Source organism: Empidonax traillii, unplaced genomic scaffold, assembly GCF_003031625.1.
Source record: "Empidonax traillii isolate 1590-97213 ecotype Southwest subspecies unplaced genomic scaffold, ASM303162v1 scaffold33:size3420811, whole genome shotgun sequence".
In the NCBI taxonomy this organism is placed as follows: Eukaryota; Metazoa; Chordata; class Aves; order Passeriformes; family Tyrannidae; genus Empidonax; species Empidonax traillii.
Window position 1 is genome coordinate 1,507,789 of NW_020955226.1, and position 26,052 is coordinate 1,533,840.

The window sequence follows — 26,052 nt, forward strand, 5'->3', positions numbered from 1 at the left end:
ACACTGAAGGGACAGTGGTAAAGAATTCAGCTACCCTAAAATTAGGTATCTGAATTACTGCTAGTAATATGACAGTGGGAGGGAGGGGGGAAGATGAACTATCCTATAAAGAAATTGTATTGCTACCAGAATGGAAACTAGATAGTTCAAGGTTGAAGTTCCTCAAGTCAGAAAATTAATATTATTAGACGTCTGGAAAGGTAATTTTATCATTTGACTAAAATATCAACAAAGTCAGTCACTGAGGTTGTTAATTTGGAAATTTTGTAATTGGATCAATTTAAATTATTTTGTTAAAATAGCCACAGACAAAAAGTCACATAATGGAACAGGTATAGCCTCAATAGGTTTTTTAAAATTTACAGTTCCCATAAAGGCTTTACATCTATAGCCTGCTTTGGCATTCCTTTAGAAACATTAGATATTTTCATCTGTTAATATTTTTCAGTTTTAACAAGTAAATTTGAAGTATATGAAAGAGTCTATGGTTAAGACTTTGTTTATGGGAATCTAGGTCTAGAAGAGCTGCCAGTTTTAAAATCTTAAAGATTTCCTGTGTCTAAAGAACATACATAAATTTTTTTTATGTTTTCTGGTTTATATCTGCTCAGAAATAAAATTCCATAGAGGAGTGTTTTTTAAGTGGCCCAGAGGTGTATGACACCCCTCACTGGACCCTTGTTACAGGAGGCAAACAAGAGTTTCTGATAGAATAACCCTGTAGCTAAGGCGCTGCCTTCTAATAGCTGTTGCAACTACCTTATGGACCATAAGCAGTTTTTATGGATTAGTTTGGTCTCCCATTGCCTGGCCTCTTATCCCCTCTTGGAGGTTATATTTTTTTACCCCCTTCTCACACTTTTGTTCATCAAGAATTAAACCCTCCTTTATACCTTCTTTTATGCCCATCTACGAAGAAGTGTAAAAATAACAAATGATCAAGAATTGAATACACTGGCTTATGAAAAACAAAACAAGAAAAGCCCTCAACAAACAAACCAACCCCACTCCTCCTCCCTCAAAATAAAACCCCTCAAAAGATTAGAGAGAAATGCACAAAGTATCTAAATACCTCTTTGCTTTCTTCGAGGTCTGACTCACTACTAAACTCCTCTGTGTTTAGATTTTCAAAGTCGGATTCACCCACAGCAATGGGCACTGTCACAGTGAGGCTTGGGTTGTTTATGAATGACATGTAATCACTTTCATCAATTATGTATTTTTCCACGCTGCTGCCTGTGCCTATACCACTGGTGGTTCCATTTGGATCTTTATTATAATCATGGTCCTTGCTCAGTTCCACAGTTGTATGGTTAGAAATACAGCTATTTTTGTTGTTCAGATCTTCAAGTGGCTTGATTTCATCTAAAGCTTTTTGTTTTTTAACAAAAGCTTTTTGGATGAATTCACGTGCTTTTCTTTTCACATAATCTATGCCTTTCTGCATTCTTGCTACAGCAATTTGGAGATTATTCATTTCATTATCATCGTCTGTCACAGCAAGGTTGTCCGCACTAAATGAACTCAAGAGCAAGGCCAAAAATAGGTTCAGTACCTGCAGAAAGATAAAAAAAAAAAAAAAAAAAGGCAGTTCTAGACTCTATCCCAACAAATAACATTTATTTATTAGAAATGTCATATTAGTGACTTCAAAGACTGAAATCCCAATAATTCACCAAAAACAAAAAAGCACCATCAAAACTTTTTCTCTTCTCCACAAAAACCCAAGTTTATTTAATTTAGCTCAGGTACTGCTCATCATTCAAAAAATATTCCTACAACTAATATCGATAAATGTGTCTTTAAATCCCCACAGTAAATAAATATTTTGGTGCCAAGTCTTATAATCTAAAAATGGAGAGATCAGATTTCCTATTCAACATCATTAAAAAGTTTAATCTATTCCATCATACAGTAGAAATTAGATTATTTAGTTGACTAATCATGTGGGATAAATAATAAAAAAATCCACAGCAAACAGGTAATAAAGAGTGGATAAACTAAAATTATTTGTAGCACAAAATATTTACAAAGAGCCTGAAGACAAATTAGTCACATTTTTAAGTGCTCACTCTAACATTCTTAGGATTTTGATATTGCAGGATACTTTGTTCTCTATCCAAAAAAGCTCTTAAGCTTAACTTTAAGCATTGCTTGAAACCACCTCCTTAAGTGCTTTTTTGAAGCAGAGCCAGAGCACTTAGTTCACTTCAGGACTGAGACCACTCTATTGCCAAATAAGTTTTTGCTAACGCTTTGATTACATACCACCAGGTTTCCAATCACCATGACCATCATGAAGACTGTAAGGCACATGGCTTGGCCAGCAACCTCCATGCAGTCCCACATCGTTTCTATCCATTCTCCACACAGCACTCGGAATACAATCAAAAAAGAGTGGAAAAAGTCTTGCATGTGCCAGCGTGGAAGGACACAGTCACTTGCAATTTTGCAGACACATTCCTTGTAGTTTTTCCCAAACAGCTGCATCCCGACTACAGCAAAAATGAACACAATGATGGCCAGCACCAGGGTCAGATTCCCCAGAGCTCCCACAGAATTACCGATAATTTTTATCAGCATATTTAGAGTTGGCCAAGATTTTGCCAATTTGAAAACTCGCAACTGGAAGAAAAGAAAAATATTGTTAGGACAATCAGAAAGACACAAAGATATTTTAAAATTAATTTGTGGAAGGATATTACTGCAAAATATGCCCTGAGTATGACTGTTCAGATGGAATCATCTTGTCTAAAAGCATGAAGATGGAAGGTTCTCTTGAGAAAACTTTGTAGAGTTGGGGTTTCATGCCCTCAAAGCAAGTTTTTATCCAAGTCCAAAGATACTACTTGTCATATTAGATAGAACTTAAAATCTAGGGTACATCTGTTAAAATCATCTGGGCCATTTTGCAACTGGTATTTGTAGAGCATATCTCTTCCTGTAATGCAAATCAGAGCACAATATATTTTGAGAGTCAATTTACTTTTGCGTAGCAGGATGTTTAAAGTACGTATGTGCAATAGATACATTGGAAATAGGCCCAGGGCACCCCTGCTGTCTGTCTGTATCTCTATAAATTCCCACTGAAGACAGTGTGATACTGCAATTAATAAGGATTTGCACTAATGAAAGTGCCGTCAGGATCAGTATCATGGGAAACATCAAGAAAACTTTTAAGGCAAAAATAAAATAATTTTAATGAAGCTCCATTGAAAAATCAGTGCAGTTGATGTATATTTACCAATCTGAATGATCGAAGAACTGATAGTCCTTCCACATCTGCAAGACCAAGCTCAACCAAGCTAAGGGTTACAATGAAACCATCAAAAATATTCCAGCCTTCCTGGAAATAATAGTAAGGATCCATTGCAATTATCTTGAGAAACATTTCCGCTGTGAAGATTCCAGTGAAGACCTGTGTTCAAAGTGCAGTTTGTTACTTCATTGTGAAATATACTACTACAGATTTAGTTGTTGTCTAGGTTTTTAATTCAAGATACATATCTGCAATGTCTTATCCAAAACTGATACTTAAGAATAGTTCTGTTTACTGATTTATTATGCCCGCTTCTCTTAACAAGTACCATACAAACCAAGTAATTTTTCAATTAATTAAGTTTTGTACTATACAAATTACACAAACAGCATTTATAATCCAATTTCAACTCTGTCAGGATATGGACTTTCTCGTGTGCTGTACAAAAAATATCCCAAATTTGATTTTCAGAATATAAACCAGAATGCTTTCCAAGAAATTACGTGGTATAACATCTTTCTTGGTATAGGAATTACAAATGAGGCCAAATCTAAGACGCCAGAGGGGCAGCTTCTTTGCTGCTATAACGTGCCATTCAGTTTAACAGACCTAATGATTTTTTTATACAAGATGAATAAATGGTACATTATAATCTATTGCAGTTGATGGAGACACTGAGATACATTATAATATACTGAGATACAACAATTTGCTGAAGCTGAGTAACTTCTACCTGGGTGTTGCCAGTAAGTTCAGTGAAGCTTGCTGCCTCAATGTCTTTGATGTCAGGAATGAAAGAGCATTTAAGAATGCTTTTTTAACAGGGTATTGCTGGTAATGGCTTCTCATCATGGGATGCAATGCTGAATGAATTAGGAATCATATTTAAGAGCCACCAAGGTAATGACCCTGAGTAGCTTTGAGAGAAGTCTTGGGAGAATTTCCTGTAGGAGAGGGATGTACTAAAGCCACAGTTAAAGACTGCTCAAGCCCTGCTCTGAAATGCTTTCTTTTTTTGGTTTCAATAACCTGTTTTCTAGCAAGCTGAACAGAAAATGGGACAGCTAAAGAGAATAACCTAACTGGGATAATCAGGAGATGGGAAAGAAGAGCCTGACTTGCTCTGCCTAGGAACACCAATACTCAAGATAGATTTTGTTACAGTCTTTAAATACATTCTATATGCAGACACCAGAGAGGGAAAGGTCACAAATTTTTAAGCTACAGGACTGGAATCCCCGAGGAAGATATAGGAATGATAAATACAGTTTGAAACGCTGACTAAGGTTCCTAACAATCAGGACAGGAAGGTTCTCAAGGAGTTTCATGCAACCCTTGAGAGCCTCTGTATTGCAGGAGGGGTTTATGTCAGGGAGCCCAAAAATGGAAGAGCATGGTGCTTACAGCCAGGTTCTCTGACACACCCTTCATAGTCAGATATACACTAAGATTTATATGGAATTTTTTTCAAGTATATGAAAATCAGCTATACAATTATCTATTATTTCTCCCTCCTAAGTCCTGTAGTTATTTACATGATCTATTTTTTCCTCATCACAAAACAAGGATTATTAAAAATCCCATTATAAGAAATCAATTCTTAAAATAAGAAATAAAGTAGGACTGCAGCTGCAGATACTTCTATGTGATCAAACCTGTCAGTTCAAAAGCATGAGAGCTACAAAAAGTTAACTCCTGAAATCTTTAATAATTTATCTTTTTGAAGTAGAAGGGAGAAAATATAGTTGACAATATGAGGAAAAAAAATCTTACTAATTATCTGAGGATAAAAACAATAACAAATATAAGGGGAAAAAGTACTGCAGGATATTTTTCACATAAAGCATATAAAGAAAACAATCCATTATCCACATAAAAAGTTGTTTACAGAAGAAAATTCTAGAAATGCTTTTAAATTGACATTTTAGCTATTGTAAACTTCTGCTCAGGAAACAGCAATTAAAAACACATTCATAATTTAAAGATTTGTATTGTATTGATTGAGAAATTAACACTACATTTATTTAGATAGAGTCTTTTTCATGGAACCAATGCATTTCCTGCTTTAGTAGTTACACAAATCAACTTCTGTTTAAGATGGACTTCACTTAATGTAGCATTGGAGCCAATTTTTAAATTTTTAATTTGATTTTGCAGAACACTGCAATATATTGATTTTACAGTATCCTAAGCTACATGAATCAGGGTTGGTGGTGAAATTTCAAAAAATGCTCTGATACTCATACCCAGAGATGAATAAATATACAATAATTCTACTTTATGAAGAGTTAATAAACCCCTCAGCTGTCAAAATTCCTCCTTTCAGTCTTTTTCAGACATATTTCCTTACAAATCATGGCATAAAAACCCAGCAGACTTACCAGATTTCCAACTGAAAGCACATTATTGAATTCGTCGGTCATTGGATAATGTTCCATGGCCATAAAGAGTGTATTTAAAACAATGCAAATTGTAATAGCCAGGTCAACAAATGGGTCCATTACCACTAAGTTGACAATATGTTTTACTTTTAGCCAATGTGGACTGCAGTCCCAGATCAAGAAAATATTTGCAAATTTATACCAACATGGTGGACATTTCTGTCTTGATTCTTCGAGTTCTGTGGCAAAAGAAAGTTTAAAAAGGTAATTTTAAAATTGTGATTGCTCTAACCCTCCTCACCCCTATATGAATTGTACCAGTCAAATTGTCAATCTGTACTGGTATTTAAAAATTGCTATCAAATATATTTACTGTGTCCAAAGCCTATCACTATGCCAATCAGCATCAATTTATGCATCAATTTGTATTATGTATTTAATTTTTCCTTGATTATTCTTCAGCCTTTTTTTTACACCTATTGTTCTGGTATGTAAATATTTTTATTTTGAAATTTGTAAAATTTAAGTAAAAATTTTCATTCCTAGTTCAAGAAAAAACCATTTTGATCACCTAGAATAGCACTTCTTTAAAGAGTAACTGAATAAATGTAGCTGCTAAAATACATATATATTTTAATAAGTTTCATATTTGAACATTTGAAAAATTTTCAGTTGCCTTTTTTTGTCCAATAATATATTTAATTACCATGCATAAGCATCCACTGCGCTATGACCATCTACATGGGTTAGATGGTGTCAAAATTATAAGATATAAATGCTTACATATGTAATAACTTTAATGCTTGCTAATGTAATAACCTTAATAAATAAAAAACTTTGCGTTTGCTAAAAATTATGTTCAAGTTTCTGGGATGTTATCTGTTACTTAAGCTATTTTAAATCAGTTTTTACATTTCAATGCAAATTTTCAGAAATTCATGGGAAAACAGATGTTAAATATTAAGCTATGCATGGAACACACCTTCCACAGTGTTTGTGAGGATGCTAGCAATACTCATGGCTCGCTCCCTTAAAGCTGGGTCTTCCAGGAAGTCCATAGAAACGTGAAAAGAGCCTGATATTCTCTTCCTCATTTCTGTTTCTGTCGTGGTGCCCTGTACAGAGAACAATATTTGGTGAGATCATGTTGAATGAGTAAACACTATATAACCCTGTTATTAATATCTTAGCTTGGATACGTGCTTCGTGCTCTTCATTTTTTATCATGTCGGACTTTTATTACTTTTTAGTATCTTTTCAGTAATTTTAAAAAGGCATTCAGCCATAGTTATCTACTGTTCAAGATTGAGAGAGAGTTTATTCACTTTTGCATTTCTTTCCTTCAAAACCATTAAAAGAAATGGAAAAGCATTGAGTTCAAAATATTGCATAAGGTTTTGCAAACTGTAATTTTTTTTCCTTGCTCCTGTTGACAGAATATTCTTGGATTTGTAACACAGCAATCTTTTCCCTAAGCAAACTGTAGCAAGTAAGAAAAGTCTGACTTCCTCATGCTTCCTCATGCTAGTATTTTTTAGCAATGTGAGTGGACAAATTTGAACTAAGCAAGAAATTTTTTTTAGACTTCTTCTCTTACCTTGTATATGGTAAGAGAACGGCAGCAATACGTGCTGCACATATGTTCACATAGACAATTGTATTTTTGGAAGTGTGTATTGAACTGTGATCTTCCAGTGAACTATTTGTTATCTGTAGTACAGAACTCCACCAGATATGGATGTAAAATATATAGGAATGAGAAATAAATGATAATAAAGAATTGACAACTTCCTTACATTTTTAACCAGGCTGATAAGGAAGACTGTTATCAAAATTAACTAATAATGCTAATTTTGATAATGTAATAGCAGTATCATATTGATTGCAATTATATAACATTTTTCTATAATAATTTCAATTGTATGCCAACTATGATTGCTAGATGGACCTTTAGATTAGCTAAAGGAAAGTGTGGCAGAGTAATACAGTAAAGCATAGCATTTTTATGAACGTGTAAGTTAATATTTTATTACTTGGAAACTGCAAATTGCATTTGTTAGTTATGAGAATCTTTGTAAGTAGATGCTTAGGTTGCAAACCTATCTAAGCTCTTTTATCTACTAAAGATTTTACAAGATGCAGGAGCATTCACAGCTTGACCAACCAGGGAGCATTGCCAAGGGTTCCATTCTGTAGAAAACACTGGCTGGTGCAGTAAGAAAAGGCCACCATGCCTAAGCTATTTAAAACTTTCTTACATTGTCATCAGTAGCTGGTTTATCTATTATCACCTCTGGCAGAAGCTGTCCAACAGGCGATGTAGGAACAGATGGTCCACCAACCAGGGAAACCACCCCATTGCAATCCACAGTGCTGTGCATCTTCCCGTTCACTGGAAACACTGCCAGCATCCTGGATGACCTACTGGCCTGACTAATGTTACTGTTGCGCCGTTCCCCGTGTCTGCGCGGCACAAAGAGAGAGTCTCTTCTGCTGTCGTTGTCTTCAAAAGTGCTGTGCTCATCATCAGCAAAGTCATTTTCTGATCCAACATCCTTTGCTCGACCTCTGAAGCTGAAAAGACTTGTTCTGCTGTTGCGCCTTGGGGAGAAGAGGGAGCCGCGAATGCTCAGCAAAGACTGTAGGAAAACAAAATACGTGATTATTTGCTGAAATCCTCAAACTTAGCACTGTTGTTAGGTTAGCATAGGTTTTCTTTTTTTCTTACATAAGAGTAACCATTTTATCCAGAAGTTAAATGCTGCTGTGACACTTTTTTATGTATCTCATTATATATATATATATTGCAGAATAGAAATATCACTGTTCATGGGTTCTTAAGACAAAACCAGCGTTGAGCACTCCTTTCTCAGCTAGAGCTGCTGAACAGATTAGTTACATAGTGCCCACCAAGATAAAAGAGAAATCTATACATTCACATTATTTCATGTATGCAGCATCTTGCCCATAGTGAACAAATGCTGGTTCAAACTTCATTGAAGCAGGAGGAATATATTAGTCTATGATAATGGAAATATACTGTGGCATTTTAATAAGTCTAGGTAATATATAACCATGATTTAAAAAAACCCCACAGAATCAATCAGAGAAAATTTTAATATGATTTTTAAATAATCCTATTAGAAGAATAGAGACATGAGGTTATATTTAATTCTGGGTTTTTTTTTTTACCAGGCAGCTAGAGCACTTGCTCTCAAGAACTAGCAATACAAATAAAGCTTAATAAAAATCTCAGTGCTTCCTTTGTTTAGGCAGCAGTTCTAGGAAGACTAAAGTAGTTTTGCAACAGTGTATGATGGTTTAAATGTATGGTTTTACTAAATATAACTGTATGCAATACCTGATGTGGAGAAGAATACTTCTTTTCATATGTCAGTCTATTGCCTTCAATAGACAATCGGAAACCTTTCCTTCTGATGCTGTCTTCTGACTCAGACTTGTGAAATTCATCCTCATCCTTTTCCTCTCCTCCAGACTGTTCTTTCTGTTTTCTTTTTTTCCTTCTATTTCTCCTCTCTTTTGCACTCTTTGAGCTCAATTTTGATGCGTCTGAGGAACTTTCGGAGAGCCCTCCTGCTTCTCCTCCAGCACTGGGCTCCCTGGACTCTGCAGATGCTGTTACTGCTGCTGCTGCCACTGCTGCTGCCTGCCATGACGCAGAAAGAATTTATGTCAACAAGCAAACCATAATATTTTTTTTTTAATTTACTTATATATAATTTCTAGTCCAAATGTCCTAGGTCTTAACACTTTCTATAGGATATCCTCTCCCTAGTTTTTTTTAATAATTACTCAACTGACTCAAGATATGTGTTGGTCATAACCTTTTTCCACTCCTCCTGGGTAGATTTTAAATGCAGAAGTCTAACAGACTGTATTAATTACACTGGACTAGAAAAACATAGTGGATAATGTATATCTAGTCTTGAATATTCCTTCTTGATGGCTGAATCATTTACAATACATCTTCAGTGCAGAACAGAAAACCTGTGAGCTAGCTCTGTTGCTGAAAGGCCAGTAGGGTGTTTTACGTCTCCAAATTCAGAAAGCAGATGGTGAATATTCCTAATAAAATCACTTCCATACACTTCTGCATTACTACAACATAAATTATACCTGAGCTGCTTCTTGTTGCTTCTTCAGTTGCTCCAGCATCTGCTGAAATTCTGCCTCTTTCTGCTCTGCTTCTTCCAAGGTTGCCTGATTCTGTTCTTCATAGGCCATGGCAACCACAGCCAGGATCAAGTTGATCAGATAGAAAGAGCCCAGAAAAATCACCAGAACAAAAAATATCATGTATGTCTTCCCAGCAGCACGCAGGGTCTGGAAATAATAATACATTTATAAGTAAGAATAGGTTAACAAAAGTTCTTTTTTTTCATGCTGTTAAAAATTAAGATAAGAAAATTTACTCTAGCTCTCTTGCATTGCTGATACAAAAATATTCAGTGTATTTTTAATTAAAAATTTCTCACCAACTGATAAAGGTTTTCCCAGAAGTCTTGAGTCATCAAGCGAAATAGTGACAAGAAAGCCCAGCTGAAGGTGTCAAAACTTGTGTACCCATAATTGGGGTTTCTACCAGCTTTCACACATGTATATCCTTCTGGGCACTGCCTACAAAGACAAACTGGATATTACCTATTTAGTAATTTTAATATCATTTGGATGTTGATGCTTTCATATATGCAGCCGGAACTGCAAAATAACATGCATTTTCCCATACCCGTTCCAATTACTTTTCAACCAGGCAGGAGATACACTAATACAGAAATATTCATTCACTCCAAGTTCATCTAACCAATCCACTGTGCTATGTACAGTATACAATCATAGTATTTCTTATGTGAAAGGAAGTGGTCACTCAAACTAGAGCCTCCCTTCAACTGCACAGCTACAGAACATGAATTTAATTTGTATACAGTGCAATAAGATAATGAAATTTGGTCTTACCCAGCATCAGAACTATTTCCACAAAGCAGAGCATCATTTTGGCCTTCCAGAAAATAAAAATGACCTGTTTAGAAAAGAATTTAAAAAAGTTATAGAATTCCAAATATAAAAGTCAGCTTAAAGCTCTATGAAATAAACATCTCCGCTCTCCAAGTGTTAAGGTGATTTCAGATGCAATTTTAAACAAGCAGTGTTATTTTTTCAGCAGGACCATAACTTGAGAGTAAATGATTTTATGAATTTCAGTAAGTGCTATCACTCACAGCACTTACTGTTAAAATGCCAAAATGTCCTAAAAATTCTGTCAAATGCTTCTGAATGTAGACTCTCCATTCCATCTGATCACTGAACTAAATTTTCCAATCTGTATTGCCAAGGATTCCAATTTGTCACTTACAAAATACTCGTGACAGTTATCTAATATGTAAACTCTGAAAAAATCCAGTCAGCTGCCCATGGCTCGTAACATGTGCAGGTAGCCTGCTGGTAGGAGGGTCCTGCTACACACCTAAATTTAACTCAGACAGAATTACTACAGCAGTCACCCACTTGCGTAGGCAGGATTTTAAGAGTACGTGATAAAATTATTGAAAACCTTAGGAAAAATTATTGGGTAAGTTCCACCAAATCACCCTGTAACCAACCATCCCACAGTCTGTAGAGTAATCCTGTTGTTAAAGGACGTTTTAGATGTTTTAAATAACAAAGACATTTACCTATCTCTTCTTAGAGGAACAAAGAAATGATTAAAACTTCATGCTTAGTAAGATTCATTTTGACTGTATCCTTGAGAAGTGTTTGATTTTTGGAAGAATTATCACAGGAGGAGCTTCCTCCTGTAGTAATTATGTCCCACTTGGTCACAGGCTTAAGGATGAAATTTATACAGGGTTAGACCACATTGCCCAATATTCCATTTTTGATGGAGACAGAAAACATTGCCTCAGGCTGTCTGAGCTGCCCAAGCCAGGTTACTACAGACATTAATGAATTCTGAGTCTGAGGAGGTGTCACAAGCTGCTGGCTGAGCACGTTGATTTGTTGCAGGAGGGACACTGTACCCGGGCCAGCTGCATCCCTCCATCCTGTGAACAAAATCCACTGTTTTGAAAAACTGCACTGTAAGCTGCACGTAGACCTTGTTCTGACACTCTGTGAAGGACTCATTTTCAGTGTCTGATGATATATATGCAACTTAGAGAGAACAATCTCCTGTGCTGTGTGAAGTGCACAGCCCTGTGTGCAGCCGCTGTCCCTCTGGGCTGGTGTGCATTGCAAAGTGCCCTGTGCTGAAACACAGCTGTAAACAGTAAGCTGACAGGATGCTGCCCACAACTGACCCTTAGGAAGCAAATCTTATTCTGCATTATGTCAGCTAATCATGATTAAAACATGCTGGAACACAACAGCTGATGGGAAGAATGCAAACCTGCCTTGATATAGTGTACATGGAGCAGTCACTCATGATCAGTACTGCACCAGCTGAGCTGAACTGCTACAACAGGGTCTGCATTCAAGTTCTGGCCTTCAGACAAGATGTGCTCTGTGAGCACGCTGTACTTGCCAGCTCCACAGGAAAAGAGCCATTCAGGCTTTCTCTGAGTACACTGATACAACCAGGACAGGTGCTCACAATGTTATCATCATAGCAAAGTTCTTCTAACACACAAGCTGAGCAGCATAAGCATGCCAGGTGCAAAACTTTGAACTGTGTTTTGCCAAAGTAGTGTGAAGAATCTCTCACTTTATAAAAGGTATATGTTTGCCTCCCTTTTAACTGATTGGGATATGGGAAATCTCTGGTAGGTGTGCATTTCAAGGGGATTTATAGTTGTTCAGGTAAGCATAGGGAAATGACTAAGAATAATTTTTATTTCACAAAACAGATCATGAGATTGTTTTTCCCAGAAAAAAAAGTATTTATGGAAAGCTTGCCAAAATAAACTTCAGCTTATCCAGAACTAAGTTTATCAGATTTTCTATCTTGGAAAAAGAAAAGGAGATTAAAAAAAAAAAAAAAAAGAGTGCTTGACAGGAATGCTTACATAAAGACCCTCTAAATGGCATCTTCAAAAATGAGCTCAGTGGCAAAATTAGGTCTTACCTGCCTTCTTCACATAGTATACACAACTAATAGCATAAATACTCCTATAATTCCTACAAAATACAGTGTCATAGCACTGCTCTGAGCTGCAGGTAAACCCCCTCCCGCCCTATGATGCAGCTGGTTTCTGTATCCTGTCTGCCCACCTGCAAAAAGAGAGCAGGAAGCCATTAGAAGATAATTTTTCCCTTTGAAACTGCTGGTAAGCAAGGATAAGCTTAATAACTTCATAATAAGACTCATAATTTAATAATAAATTTCATAATACATATGAAATCCTGTGTGAATCTACTGAAGGCTCACGTAGCCATTCAATAAAGTACTTTCTGTAACTAATTTAATTCAGCTTTGTTTTCAGGGAGCTTCAGGTCTTTTTAAATCAAATGAAATCAGAACCTGAATTTATACATTCGTGTTAAAAAGTGAGGAAATAAAGATAGGGCTTGAAGTCTAGGTCTTCACTAGGAGGCTTTGCTTAGACTTCATTATACCCCATGGCATGGGATCTCCATGAATTCACATGTTCAAGTAAATTAAGTTTCACAAAAAAACCTTATTTGAGAAATTCAGCTGGAAATCCATCATAGTCATTGCTCAGCTGTGTGATCATAGTTGGAAGCTGTCTTACTTCTCTTCAGAATTTGTCTGGCTTTGACTTGCTGCTATCGAACCTGTTATATCTTTGCTAGATCAAAGATATGTCTAGAATGAAATTTCTGTTCCCCATGAGGTTTTTTTTCAACTGTGATCAAATCACCCCTTAAACCTCCTCTTTGATATGCTAAGTAGGCTGAGCTCCTGGTCTATCTTGGTATAAAGAATATTTTCCAACCCTTTAATCATTCTGCTCTTTTCTGAACATCCTTCATTTTTTCAACATTCTATCTAAATTGAACTTTATATAGTATTCCAGTAGCAAATGCAGTAGTGCTAAATGCAGGGGTAATTCTGCCTTCCCAGTCAATAATTTATTTATGAGAACAGGATATTATTTAGCTTTTTGGCTGCAGAGTTTTAGCCTTAATTTGTCAGTCCTGGCTGCTCCACAGTGCCTTAGGTGCCTCAGCCTCTCTATTATTAAGGGCCTTCCAACTGCATTTCTATATCCTGCCTCTCTGTTGCTCTGCAGCCTTACACATAAGCTGCTGTGGAATTGTTTTCCAGAGCCTCTGTGGTACTATTTTTCCTATGTTCTCATGCTATTTTTCATGTAATTTTTATTCTTGTGACATTACACTTGCAAACACACTATTGCTGCAGCAGGAAGCAATTGTCCCTGGTCTGAGATTCACCCCTCTTTCTCCCGCATTTTCCTTCTCCTTGCTTGCAGCTTTTGGTTTACATTATGACCTAATAACATGCATGTACGAGCTTAAAAACCAAGCAGACATGCAGCACCCACTCTGATCAAAGTGCATTCCAATTAGTACTAATAGCACTGTAAGAAGGAGAGAGCTGTAGGGAATTTGAGGAGATGCTAATGAAAAACTCTCAGTTGCTATGGGAGAAGTACTGTGGAGTGATCATTGCTGCACTAAAAAGGATACCCAAGGGAGAAGACTTACTAGGGGATCCCACCACTTCTTTTGCAGCTGGTCACTGTGGTCAGTTCTCCCTTTCCTCTTCCCTTTTCTGTCCCTCTCCCCCCTTTAGTTCTTAATTTACATCAAAAGTAACTTTCACTGTTAGAGATTATGTATGCCATCAGCTACAGTCTCTATGCATGCAAACCTGTCTCAAGAGAACTGCATTGATATGTAGGATAAGGAGCTTAGGTTTGTCCTCTCACGTTTAACTGCACTGAAATGCATTTCTCTATCTACTCTCAGTTTGCCAGACTGCTCTGTATCAGCAAAACTGTGGGAAACCATCCTTCAGGAAATTATCAAAGTGGAAAGATGCACCAAAACAACTTCTGAAGGCATTTCTCTAAGATTGCTGCTATTTAAGGTTTTAACTAATCTAGATTATTGAAGAATGCTTAACAAATATACAAATGATACTGATCTAATAAGGATGGTGGTGAGTTTGAGGAACCAATTACAATTTAAAAGGTCCAGGACAGTTGGAGAGATGGTCTTAAAAGATAAGGTGCTGTTCAGGCAGGAACACTGAACTGTACAAACACAAAGTGAAAACTCAGTGAGGTAGGAATCTGTGAAAGATTCGGGAACAGGTAGACAACAAGCTGAACAATGCTACAGTTGTAAATAACAGAAAGCTATAGAGGATATATAAAACAGAAGTATAAGTCACTATGCTATCACATCATCCTTCTTCCCTGCTTAGTACTCCTTGTGTGGAGGAGAAATGCCTAGATGTGGGTACTGTACTTTAAAAAGGATGTTTATGAACAAGAAAGAATCCAGATGAGAGATCAACATCTAGAAAATACATCGTAGGAGAAAACGGTTCATGATCTGGGTTGTTTAAAATAAAAGACTGAAAGAGGAGAGAACACAGCATGGAAACATAAGATAAGTCTCCAAATACTCCAGAGGCAGGGATTAATAGGAGGGAATAATTTGGCTTTGATGCTTTTGTTGCATTAATTTATATTAATATTAATTATTTATATTTTAAATATAAATTTTAGCAGAAAAATCTGCTGAAGTTCAAAAAATTCCCTTTCTAATAATAACGATAACGAAGCACAAGAATGGATGAATGATGAAAATGCTGAGGACTTCATCACTGGACTTCTCACTTTATGTCAGAAGTCTCTGATATCTGTCAGAAATGACACAGCATGCTGCTGCTGATCTTGCTTTGGAGTATTGGAAAGGAAAATGTTTAAGACTATTAAGTAATTTTAAGACTCCTTTGAACTCCTTTCTATTCCAGGGAAGATGTGAATTTGGCAGATGGAGCTGAGAAAAAGAGCTATATCAAGTAGTAAGACCATGGCCCGTGTTCCCTCTTTCACACAGGCCTTTGGAGCAGACCTATAAGAGAGAGAGAGAACACTTCTCTTGCTCTGTCTTAACTAAATGTATTATCCCTTCCCCTCCTTACTTCTAAGAACTGGGTCAGCCACAAACAGTGACAACTCTGCAGACAATACTTACTTTCATCTTCAATGTACCCCTTCCAGTCAAACGGAGTCACCGTTGAATTAACCAGTGTACCATTTTCAGCTATGGTGCTGTTAAGCTGGGAAGTTATATTTGTTTCCAAAGTAAAGTTTTCTGGAGGCCACTGCAGGCATTTATTCCTCAAGTTGCCCATGAACAGCTGCAGCCCTATCAGTGCAAATACACTCAGACAAAACACAGTCAGGATCATCACATCTGAGAGCTTCTTCACAGACTGAATTAGGGCTCCCACAATAGTCTTCAGGCCTGCAAATGGAAAGGAATTTTTATTCTGATGTTGGAAACTTTTTCAAAGCATAAAAATGACAGTGTTTCCCAGTAAAGTCACAGATTTCATGCATAAGCCCAAATAAATGATTGTAATGTCTGTGAAACAACATTTTTGTGAAGAGCTTTTTCACTTGTGAAAATGAATAAATAGCTGACATTTATGTTCATTTGAAACCGTGAATGGAAATGAGTTGCATATATTTCAAAACACTTGTTTTAATGATAAAACAAGCAACTATTTTTTTTCATGCTGTACATGAATCTCACATAAAAGTCTTCTTACTTTTCATTTGTCAATACCTCTTGCTCCAAACCTTTGCCACTATCAGTTTTATAACATACTAGATTTAGAAGACAGTAGTAAAAAGCCTGTTCAACAATAAATGGGATTAAAATTGAATGCTATAAAACTGGAAATGGTTTGGAAAATTTTGTATTTTTAAGATAATAAATCCCCCATGCAATGCCCATGCTATTCTTTATTATCTTATTCCTTCATCTTCTTACTAAGTCAACATTTCAGACAGTTCTATTTTGTACACACAAATATTCACAACAAATACCACATAACATCATGTAGGTAAGATACATATGGGTAAAAAAACTTCAGGGATACTGCTACTCGTTGAATGTGGAGAAGAAAGCTTGACGTCATACGATGCAAACCACACACACTGTGTACTGCAATGTCTCATGCAAGAATCTGTTAAACTCAAAGGCTGATTTCAAAAGGAAAGTGCTCATGTTAAAAAGCAAATAATCAGAGATTTCAGTGAATTCTGATATCGTCTGATTCCTGCTTTTTTTGGTGGAAAGATTTATGTTTAAATAAATATGAATTCCATTTCAATGAATTAAAGTCAGCCTCAGTGTTTAACCACTCTCTCACCTGGAATGACTGATATTGTTTTCAAAGCTCGGAGAACTCTGAATGTTCTCAACGCTGAGACATTGCCCAGGTCCACAAACTCTGTCACATATCTGTAATAGGGGAGTTCACACACAAACACAATGACAGGATAAAAAGGAACAGTTGGGAGGTACAAGGGGCCTAACACCTTACACCAGTTACTTCTTACCTGGAATTACAGAAATAGTTTTCAAAGCTCTCAATACTCTGAAAGTTCGAAGAGCTGAAACATTGCCTAGGTTTACAAATTCTGTTACATACCTGTAGGATTAAATCACAGTTATTCAGAATTTAGGCAAAGTTTATGCTACTTACTTGGGTCTTTCATCAAGACCGCTTTGGCGTTTTTAGCAAAAACTTAAATAGCAACAGTCAGAGGTTTACCTTTCACTGCAGTTTGCCTTGCATTAATACACTTTCAGAGCCTTCAGCTAAATTAAATGTCTCTGAAGTGAATTGCACTGACTTTACTTTGAAAGCCTAAAATTTATCTAGACTAGATTGGTAAGTTTGGAGAATGAAGTCAAAGGGAAGTTCCTTTTCTGCTCAGAAAAAAAAAAAAAAAAGCAGGACATGAAATTAGCCTCACTAATACTAGCTGTACTAATGGCTTCTGCAGTATTTATGTTTATATAAAAATATGCATTTTAGAACGTAAAAATTGTTTTAGACAACAGTAAATTCATATATGATTTTCCATTTAACAAAATTGATATGTATTGATACTAATTTCATGCCCTTTTTGCCCTTCACTTCCAAAGAAAAAGCAAAAAACAAAAACTTACGCAAAGGTAATGACAGTGAAATCAAGCCAGTTCCATGGATCCCGAAGAAAAGTAAAATCTTCTAAGCAAAAGCCCCTTGCAATGATTTTTATTAGTGACTCAAATGTGTAAATTCCAGTGAACGTATACCTGAAAAATATAGGAAAAATTTAATCAAAATATTTCCACTGATATTCTGGCAAAAACATAATGATCAAACGAAAGAGTTTTTTATTTCAAAACTGCAGAAGAAATAAAGTAAATAAGCAATTTCTTCTAAAATGCACTGTGTTCATGATAGGCACTTGTGTATTTACATGCACTAGTTGTGACCTGGTGTCGAAGTACAGCAGTGCTGGTCTTGCACATAAATCAAAATAAATAAATCCAAAAAACAGATAGCATATATTAAAAATCTATTAGTGACATTCAGTTTAAAAATATGCAACACTACTATTACTGTTAATTGAGTAAGCTGTGGAGATAAGTTACCGGATACTGTCTGAATCACTAACATCTTAAGGTGTGCAAGCACACCTTACACTGCAGTTATTGGCATGCTGACTTCTAGAGGAACAGCCAAAGATATATTTAAATAATGTGCAACTTACTCTACATTCTTTGTCCAGTCTGGAGGGTTACTCATGGTCATAAATACGCAGTTGGTCAAAATAGTGCACATGATAAGCATGCTAAATAATGTAGATATAATTAAGGAAAACAACTGTAATTCACACAACATCATATCAGTCATATATCTTATGTACAGTAAAACATTGCCACTTACACAAATCTTTTAGACTTTCAAAACATTGTTATACATTTCCCTTAACTTTATAGTTTTCTGTTTAGCGCATTAAACTTTACTATTAGTCTTGATTTGTTGATGTTCTGATGTTGATTTGTTGGTTTTGTTTTAAGCTGGTACTGAAAGGTGAAGGAAATGGCTTCTCACACCCTGGGAGGTAACACCAGCTGAGCAACAGGCAAAACTGAAACACCTTGTGGAAGAATACAGTTTGCCTTAAGTACCCGGCATGACTGAATAAGTGTTAGTTTTTCAGTTCTACAGGTTTGGTACTAAACTCAAGAGCTGGCATATGCAAGGTAAAAAATATTTCCCCTCTTCACCCTGAGTCAGAGCTGAGCTGAGTCAGCACCACTCCAGCACCTAGCACAGCCAGTCTGTCAAGAACAGAACAAAACACAGAGTACTGATTTAACTGCTGAAGTGACTGCATTTCATGTTTCCCTAACACTAGCTTAGCAGTACATGCTTCAGTCAGTGAAACAGAAATCCACAGAGAGCTCTCAGATTAAGGTGAATAATTTTCCAGTATTACTTTTGGGCTCTCTCAAAACACGTGTTAACAGCAAAGGCAGCCTCTGTTTCTACCAATGCTATAATTTGAAACTTATTCAATAGTACTCCGTGGTCAATTGCTTGAAAAGCATGGAAAACCAGTGAAGACTAAAACTGGTGAGAATGAATCTTCATTTGAAGTTCCAGCAAGGAGCATTTAGGTGTCCTGGGACTATGAACCCCAGCCTAACAGCTCAGAAGGGCCGGTTCTAGGGAGATCCGACTGTCCACTGGGGCTTCATTACACTCAATGTGATGTTCTTGGTTTACCAGATCACTGGCTCTACAGGCAGTGCAATCCTTCCCTTTTTATGACCATAAACTCAATTATTCAAACATTTGGAAACACTGAAATAACAAAATTAGACAATAACATGCCTCAAAATGGCCACGGGATGGCAGCAAAAATTCTCTGCTTCACATTTATAACAAATGCTTAACTCTTATTTTTTTTCTCCAGTCATCTCTCTAACTGAGGTGTTCCTTAAAAGTAGTTGCATCAGCATAACTGACAAAGAAGCTGGTTTAAACTGAAGAAAGCTACTTACAGCTAAACTTGTATCTGAGAGCCCAGGACTTAATTTTTTAGTTTTTAGTGTTTTTTTTTTTTTTTTTTTTAATCAAGTAGATAGTATGTTGTTGTTGTTTGGGGTATATTTTTTACCATGGACAAAACTAAAATGAAACAAAAACTAAACCAACCAACCACTACCACCACTAACAAACACAAACAAGAAAAACACCCTTTATTCTAGGTGAAGGAAGAATAGGAGAAGTAACACCCTGGTCTAAACTTGTCAGAAGATTGGTGCAATCATTAAGATCATTGCTTACAGCTACTGAAAAATTCAAACTTGAGCATATCTTTTCAAATAAAAAGTAAATCACAGGGAAGGATTTAGCTGTCTGATTCCCATAGACAGGTATGAGACCTTTGTCTGAATGCCTGACCCAGCAGTGAATATTGTTATCTATTCCAGTAAGTGACTTAACTAGTTTTTGAAGACCATGTTGTCGTACAACCTTTGTACAGTAAAAATTGTTTGGTGCCTTAGAATAAATTATTAGAATGTCTTACAGTGTTTTTCATCACAGTCCACAGACAGCTCTAAAGAGTCTGTCTTAATATAATGGAGAAATTCCTTTAAATAAAGAGAATCCATTTTGAAATCCAACTTGGAGATGCCTGGCTGCAGCTTCTGTTTTCTCATAAGAGTTAAAGTACAATGTCCTCTTAGGAGAGCTGAGTTTTTATCCCTGTGCAGTGTGTTACGTGCTTTCCGGTAAGTTATCATTCATAACAAAGGCCATGGGTAGGTCCTTGCTCAGTCTGTGAGCTGCAGGGCCAAAGTGCTGTTCACTGTCAAACAGAACAGCTGCTCAGTAAGGGCTAACATACTTTGAAATATAAATGCTGACCATGCTTTCCTTTATGGGAATCTCAAACGCAGCTGACACATTCAATGTCTGTGCATCTTTTCCGTCTTCTCCCACATTTTGAGTGATTGATTTACAGGCAAGCAGTAGGGTTAGAGGCATCATACAGCCTCAAGCTAATCAATCACAGGAGCAGCTGAAGTGTCTTATAGCCTGTGGGGATTGGTGGGAGATGAAGATTGGAAAAAAAAGAAAACACTGCCAATTGGTTTCACAGATAACTGCTAGCAGTGAGGTCACACTGAGGAATTTTAGTCTCAGCTTCCAAAGACTTACACAAGGAGGTTCTCTAGAACATCTCCCTACTCCTTTCTAACATTCCTTAACACTCTGCAGCTCCAGCTACTGTCACCTCCCTTTTTTTGTCTGCTCAACACTTCACCTATTCTCACCATTTCATCCTTTCCTATTATTTGCCAAAGTCTGGCCATCTCCCATCACTCTTGTGTTGCCCCCTTAGTTTTTCATGCTCTACCTTAACTCGAGTCAGGCAGACAAAAGGGAAAAGAAAAAGGGAAGAATACCAGGAGGTGAGTCAGCAGAGAGAAATTCATGCTGTTACCAGTTCCTGTATCCAGTATTACAACAGGTACCAGCAGTGAAGAAGAATATTTGTAGGGAACATCTGTGAGCACTGAGAAGAGACACACTCTTTCTCTGCAGGGAGAACAACATCTGCCCACACACCCGGGCACATGTGATGACAGAGCCCTATACAGAGGCTAAGGGAATTTGGAGGACAAAGAGATGAAGGTTTTCCAACAGATGTGCCAATTTCATTGTGCTCAACACTCACCTTTCACTCTGAAAGGCACATTTCTGTTACAAAGGCCAAAATGCCAGCACTTACCAGAAAATGTGAGGGCAGTAGAATTTATAGATAGAAGTCAGAAGGTATTAAAAATAGTAATCAATTTTATCCCATAATCCTTTTTGTACAGGTGGCTAACCTTGTATAAGTAGCTAAAATTGAACTACAGTTTGGAACATATTACATGGTTCTTAGTTAAAATTCTTTCATATCACAGTGCTTGCACCATAATGAAAAATAATTTAAAAAGAAAGAATAAGAAAGTAACATAACCTACACATCTATTCTTATGTTTAAGATTAAAAAAAAAATCCTATGTCTATATCTAATATAAAAATAGCTCCTTCGATAGTCGGCTGTTTGCAAAAAAGAAATCAGTTCACATAGTGAAGGCAAGCCTCCTCCTCCTTTAGTAGAACTGAATTACACGATCACACAATCAGTTAATAGATAGAAGGAAAAATACTGAAATTGCATGTTGTCTATTGGAATTTTTTTTTGTTCTTACTGCCATCGAGACCAGCTGGACACTCTTTGAACACAATTAAGAGAAAGTTAAAACCAAGACCAAAGTCAGTAACCAGTATGCCAGTGAAAAACATTACCCACAACTAGTCCAGAAGCAGAGTTGGAAGGTGTTGTAAATCAGTCTGTCATGTGAATGGATGAGCATTCATTAGAGGCTGCAATCTGACAGTATTTGGACGTGCTTTCTCACCATCACCACCACTGTGTCTTTGCAACTCTGTCAGGTCCCTTTAGCTACTGTCCCCAAATGCTCCCTGACTCCTTTCCAGATACCTTCCCCTTCTCTCACTGCTTTAACTTCCCAGGAGCTCGGAAGAAAATGTATTCTGAGTCAGCAACCATCAATCAGCCTTGTTTCTTACTTTTTCCAAACACCTAGAAAATTCTGCCAGCAGTCTCTAATGATAAGGCTTCTGCCTTGACAACTTGTTCAAAGTCTTACTGTCACACTGAAGTTTTAATTTGGTAACTACATCTCCCAGTCCTGAGGTTTTGCAAAAAAACCCAAGTGCACCAAAATCTCACCCACCAGAAATTCCCATCAAACTGTTATGATCATCAGATGGCAGCAATCCCACACGTCAGCCTAAAGCTTTACCTTGCGCACCATCCCATCAATTATGACCCCCAATCTGTCCACCATCTGCATGTGCAGATGCTTTGCAAACCGCCTGCAGGAATGCTGCCTATGCTTTCTGGCAATGTATTAAATTTGGCAGAAGCTTATGGTGCAACTGGGCAGGTTTGGGAGTGTGAGAATCAGCACACATGAGCCAGGCTTTCAGGAACACAGATCAAACTGATCCTGAGGATGGCCCTAGAAGGAACACGAAAAGGCAGTATAAACATACCCTGAGCTGGCTGATCCTAAACAGCTGCATATCTGCCTAACTGCTTGCAAACCTCAGAACTCTTCTAGAATTCATGAGCATAAACTGCATTTTTTTAGAAGATGTTACTATTTTATAAATAGGCTTCTAAGTGCAAAAAAACCCCCAAAATCTGGGATGCAAAAAAAAAAAAAAAAATTCAATCTTATGATAAATCTGAAAAAGCTTTCCTGAAAAATTAATCAAGATGGATTCCTAAATCCTTAGACAGATTTCTGCAGCAGAACTGAAATTCAAGAAAATATTTTGATTCAAAAATCAATGCATGTATAAAATACATATATATTTTCTCATATTTATAAAACCTTACCATAAGTTCTCCACTGTAAAATAAAAATGACAGCTTACAAAAACATTTATTTAGGATTAAATAGATATGTGTTTTCTTAATTTCAGTGTGTAACATTTTGAACAACCACTAAAAAAGGATATGAATGTACCAAAATTTTAATAGCTATTTTTCTAAGAGGATTGAAGGGAGTTAAAATGTACAGGGCAGAGGTGGCACTGAATCGGAAGATTGCCTTCCCTTTATTCAATACTATAAAGGTCTGAAAAAGAGAAAGAAAAGACATTTTATAAGTGTTTATTCACGGAGATGTTCCAAGTGACTAATCACCAAAATTGCAACTTTTTGAACAGTTAATACACAAAACCTATGACTAATTTTTAAAATAAAAATTATTTCCATTACTTACCTGATATACCTGACGTATGAAAATATAATTAATTAATTAATATTTTTATACTTCATTATGCACCTCAGTATAGTAATATGATACATTTACATGTTTCTTGTAAACACAGATGCAGAAATTATGAACTAAAATTACGATCTTATTTATGTTTTCCCACAGAAAATTCTCTCCTCCTGTTTGAGATACCATAAGCAGGGAAACCTCACCTGTGGATGTTAATGATATATTAGTCTTACTAATTAGAAGTCCTTCTAGAAACTGATTTAGTAGACTATATACTTGTTCATATTTTTTGTTCTTGGTCTTTGTGCTATGGAGAGAGGTAAATAGCAGTAACATTGCTTTGCTTCCACTGCAGGCCATCATAGCTGCAACAGCATTAACACTGCAACACAGGAAAAGTGGACTATCATGTTTCTTTGTGTCACTAAAGTGCTCTTCAACTGCAAGATCAATCCCAAAAGAATGAAGAACATTGCAGAAGGTTCAGTAACTCAAAAGAAACCCACATCCAGTGGAAGGGATGATGCAAGGATTATAACCTAAATTCAAATGAAATGAAAGAGAAATGTCTAAAACTGCAGTTTTTTGTTTTGCTTTGTTTTGTTTTTTGTCAGAGTTGTATATATTGCAAATAAGCTATGAAAAAATCCTCCTTGATTTTCATTATGTTGCTGACAAAATGAGCTGTAAAGTAGAATGCAAGTGGAAGTACGGGAAAGAGTATGTTGGTCTTATCTGGTGTCCATGACATCAAGCATCTTTTCAAGACTGTAAGCAAGTGAAATATAAGATTATTTCTGCGAAAGTTGGTAGACAGAGAAAATATGCCAAGGAGGTTCAAGAAGGACAATTCTTCAGTCTGCTGAGATTTGGAAAGCTTATTATGTATGACCCACAAAGTACAGATAGAAATCTCTAGGAGCCCATAGGAGGTGGAGAGGGATGCACAGTTGAGGGTTTCCACCAGTCTGTTACAGATGACAGGTACTGAAGGCAGAGTGAGAAGCAAAGATTAAACCCTCAGGAAAAGCTATTCCAGTCCCAACTCACTTGCTGAGTTCTTCCCTGAGCTGTCTCTCTATCACAGCTCTACACAGCACACCTTCCCATACAGACCAAACCCCTTACGAGCAAGGGACTTACCAGTCAGACTTGACACTGTCTTGAGTCCAAACTCAAGATGTGTAGGAACAGCATAAGATATGCATTTGTTTTCTCTGCTTCTGCACAGGAATGGAGAAACTGCATCTGAAGCTGAGGACAGCCTGAGCTACTGTTTCCAAATTACACTTCCAGTTACAGTTTACAGGTAACTACAATCTGCAGATGACCTGACCTTAAACAAAGCTTTAATTTCAACTACTGAAGCAACCAAGCAGATGAATGATTTTTTGGTACAATGTTTTAAAGCCTCACACCCCAAGGGGTAAGGTGAGTTTCCCCTCCCAGGTATGTCCCCAGCCCCCATGACTCACATCTCAGAAGCCTCCAACTCCTGCTCTTTGCTCTTGTAGCTAGCTATGAGATACTTGACAAAATGCATTAAAAAAAATCACACTTCCTACTAACTCTGTATCTTAGACTACACCACCTACATTTAGTCAACCTACATTTTTTTAAAAATCTTTGAACACAAGCATATTAAACATACATCTATTTTCTAACATGCCTTATGGAAAATAACAGCATGCTGGCACAGCTCCAGTTTCAGTTGGAAGCTGCTGCTATTTTAGCTGTTCTACTTTCTGCTGCCCTGCATAAGAAGAACCAACAAGACATAAATTCCCTAACTCCATTTTAATTTTTCACTCAAAGCTTCTTTGTGACTCAAGCCTTCAGAATGACTTTGTTGGTCCTCTGACTTCTAGCCTTAGACATGAACTAAAACTGTATCTTATCTCTGAAGAAGAATTTTCATTAAAAAAATACAAATAAGAGCTGATACCCAATCCCTGTGTAAGCTTACCCTGATATGCCTGCTATATCTCACTCTACTCCCAACCCAGATGCAAGCCAATGTGTAGGTAGTGTGGATGAACATGAAGTATTGTACCCAAAGCTGTCAGGACAAAGTAGACATACACTGAGAAATGCTAAAAAGATTCTAAATGAATTGTAGGAGTGATGCTCCTATATGAAGGATTATGTATACTTTTTAGGGCTTGTGTTTTATGAAGTGCTTAATAAATTTTTATAAAGGCACAAAACTGGCTCATACTTGAAGTATTAGAGTGTGAATATAAATTCAAAGAATTCCCTGAAGAGAAGTCCCTGATTTGCTGATTTTGCATCTGTAACCTAAAACCCAGTTCTTTAACTTCTGCCATGTTTGAAATAAAGCCAGAAACTGCATTTTTAAAGGGGCAAAAGAGGAGGAGTAGTGTTTTGAGAAGATGTAGCTAAGAGAGAAGAATAGTCAACACTGAACAAAGATATGGTCTCCAAGAATCTCTTGGGACAAAGAGTTCCCAAAACCTTATTTCTGTTCTCCTTCCTCCTAGTTAGTTTTACACGTAGTTTCTGGAAGGCTACATTTAGCAGGCTGACGGCTACCCCATTGCATTT

The 26,052-nt window shown here is 36.7% G+C and overlaps 1 protein-coding gene across 1 annotated transcript in view; it reads right to left on the reverse strand.

Annotated features, from left to right (window-relative positions):
• SCN1A (sodium voltage-gated channel alpha subunit 1) overlaps positions 1–26,052 on the reverse strand; it is a 91,931-nt gene that overhangs the window by 32,020 nt on the left and 33,859 nt on the right. Inside the window, exons 3-17 of the mRNA XM_027911473.1 lie at positions 23,219–23,337; positions 18,369–18,458; positions 17,779–17,907; positions 17,163–17,254; positions 15,787–16,059; positions 10,615–10,678; positions 10,137–10,278; positions 9,778–9,984; positions 9,002–9,307; positions 7,899–8,279; positions 6,623–6,755; positions 5,641–5,879; positions 3,245–3,418; positions 2,269–2,625; positions 1,073–1,555 (exon numbers count right to left, since the gene is read on the reverse strand). Of these exons, the coding sequence (XP_027767274.1) occupies positions 1,073–1,555; positions 2,269–2,625; positions 3,245–3,418; positions 5,641–5,879; positions 6,623–6,755; positions 7,899–8,279; positions 9,002–9,307; positions 9,778–9,984; positions 10,137–10,278; positions 10,615–10,678; positions 15,787–16,059; positions 17,163–17,254; positions 17,779–17,907; positions 18,369–18,458; positions 23,219–23,337 (3,189 nt within the window). The remainder of the gene's footprint in view (positions 1–1,072; positions 1,556–2,268; positions 2,626–3,244; positions 3,419–5,640; positions 5,880–6,622; positions 6,756–7,898; positions 8,280–9,001; positions 9,308–9,777; positions 9,985–10,136; positions 10,279–10,614; positions 10,679–15,786; positions 16,060–17,162; positions 17,255–17,778; positions 17,908–18,368; positions 18,459–23,218; positions 23,338–26,052) is intronic.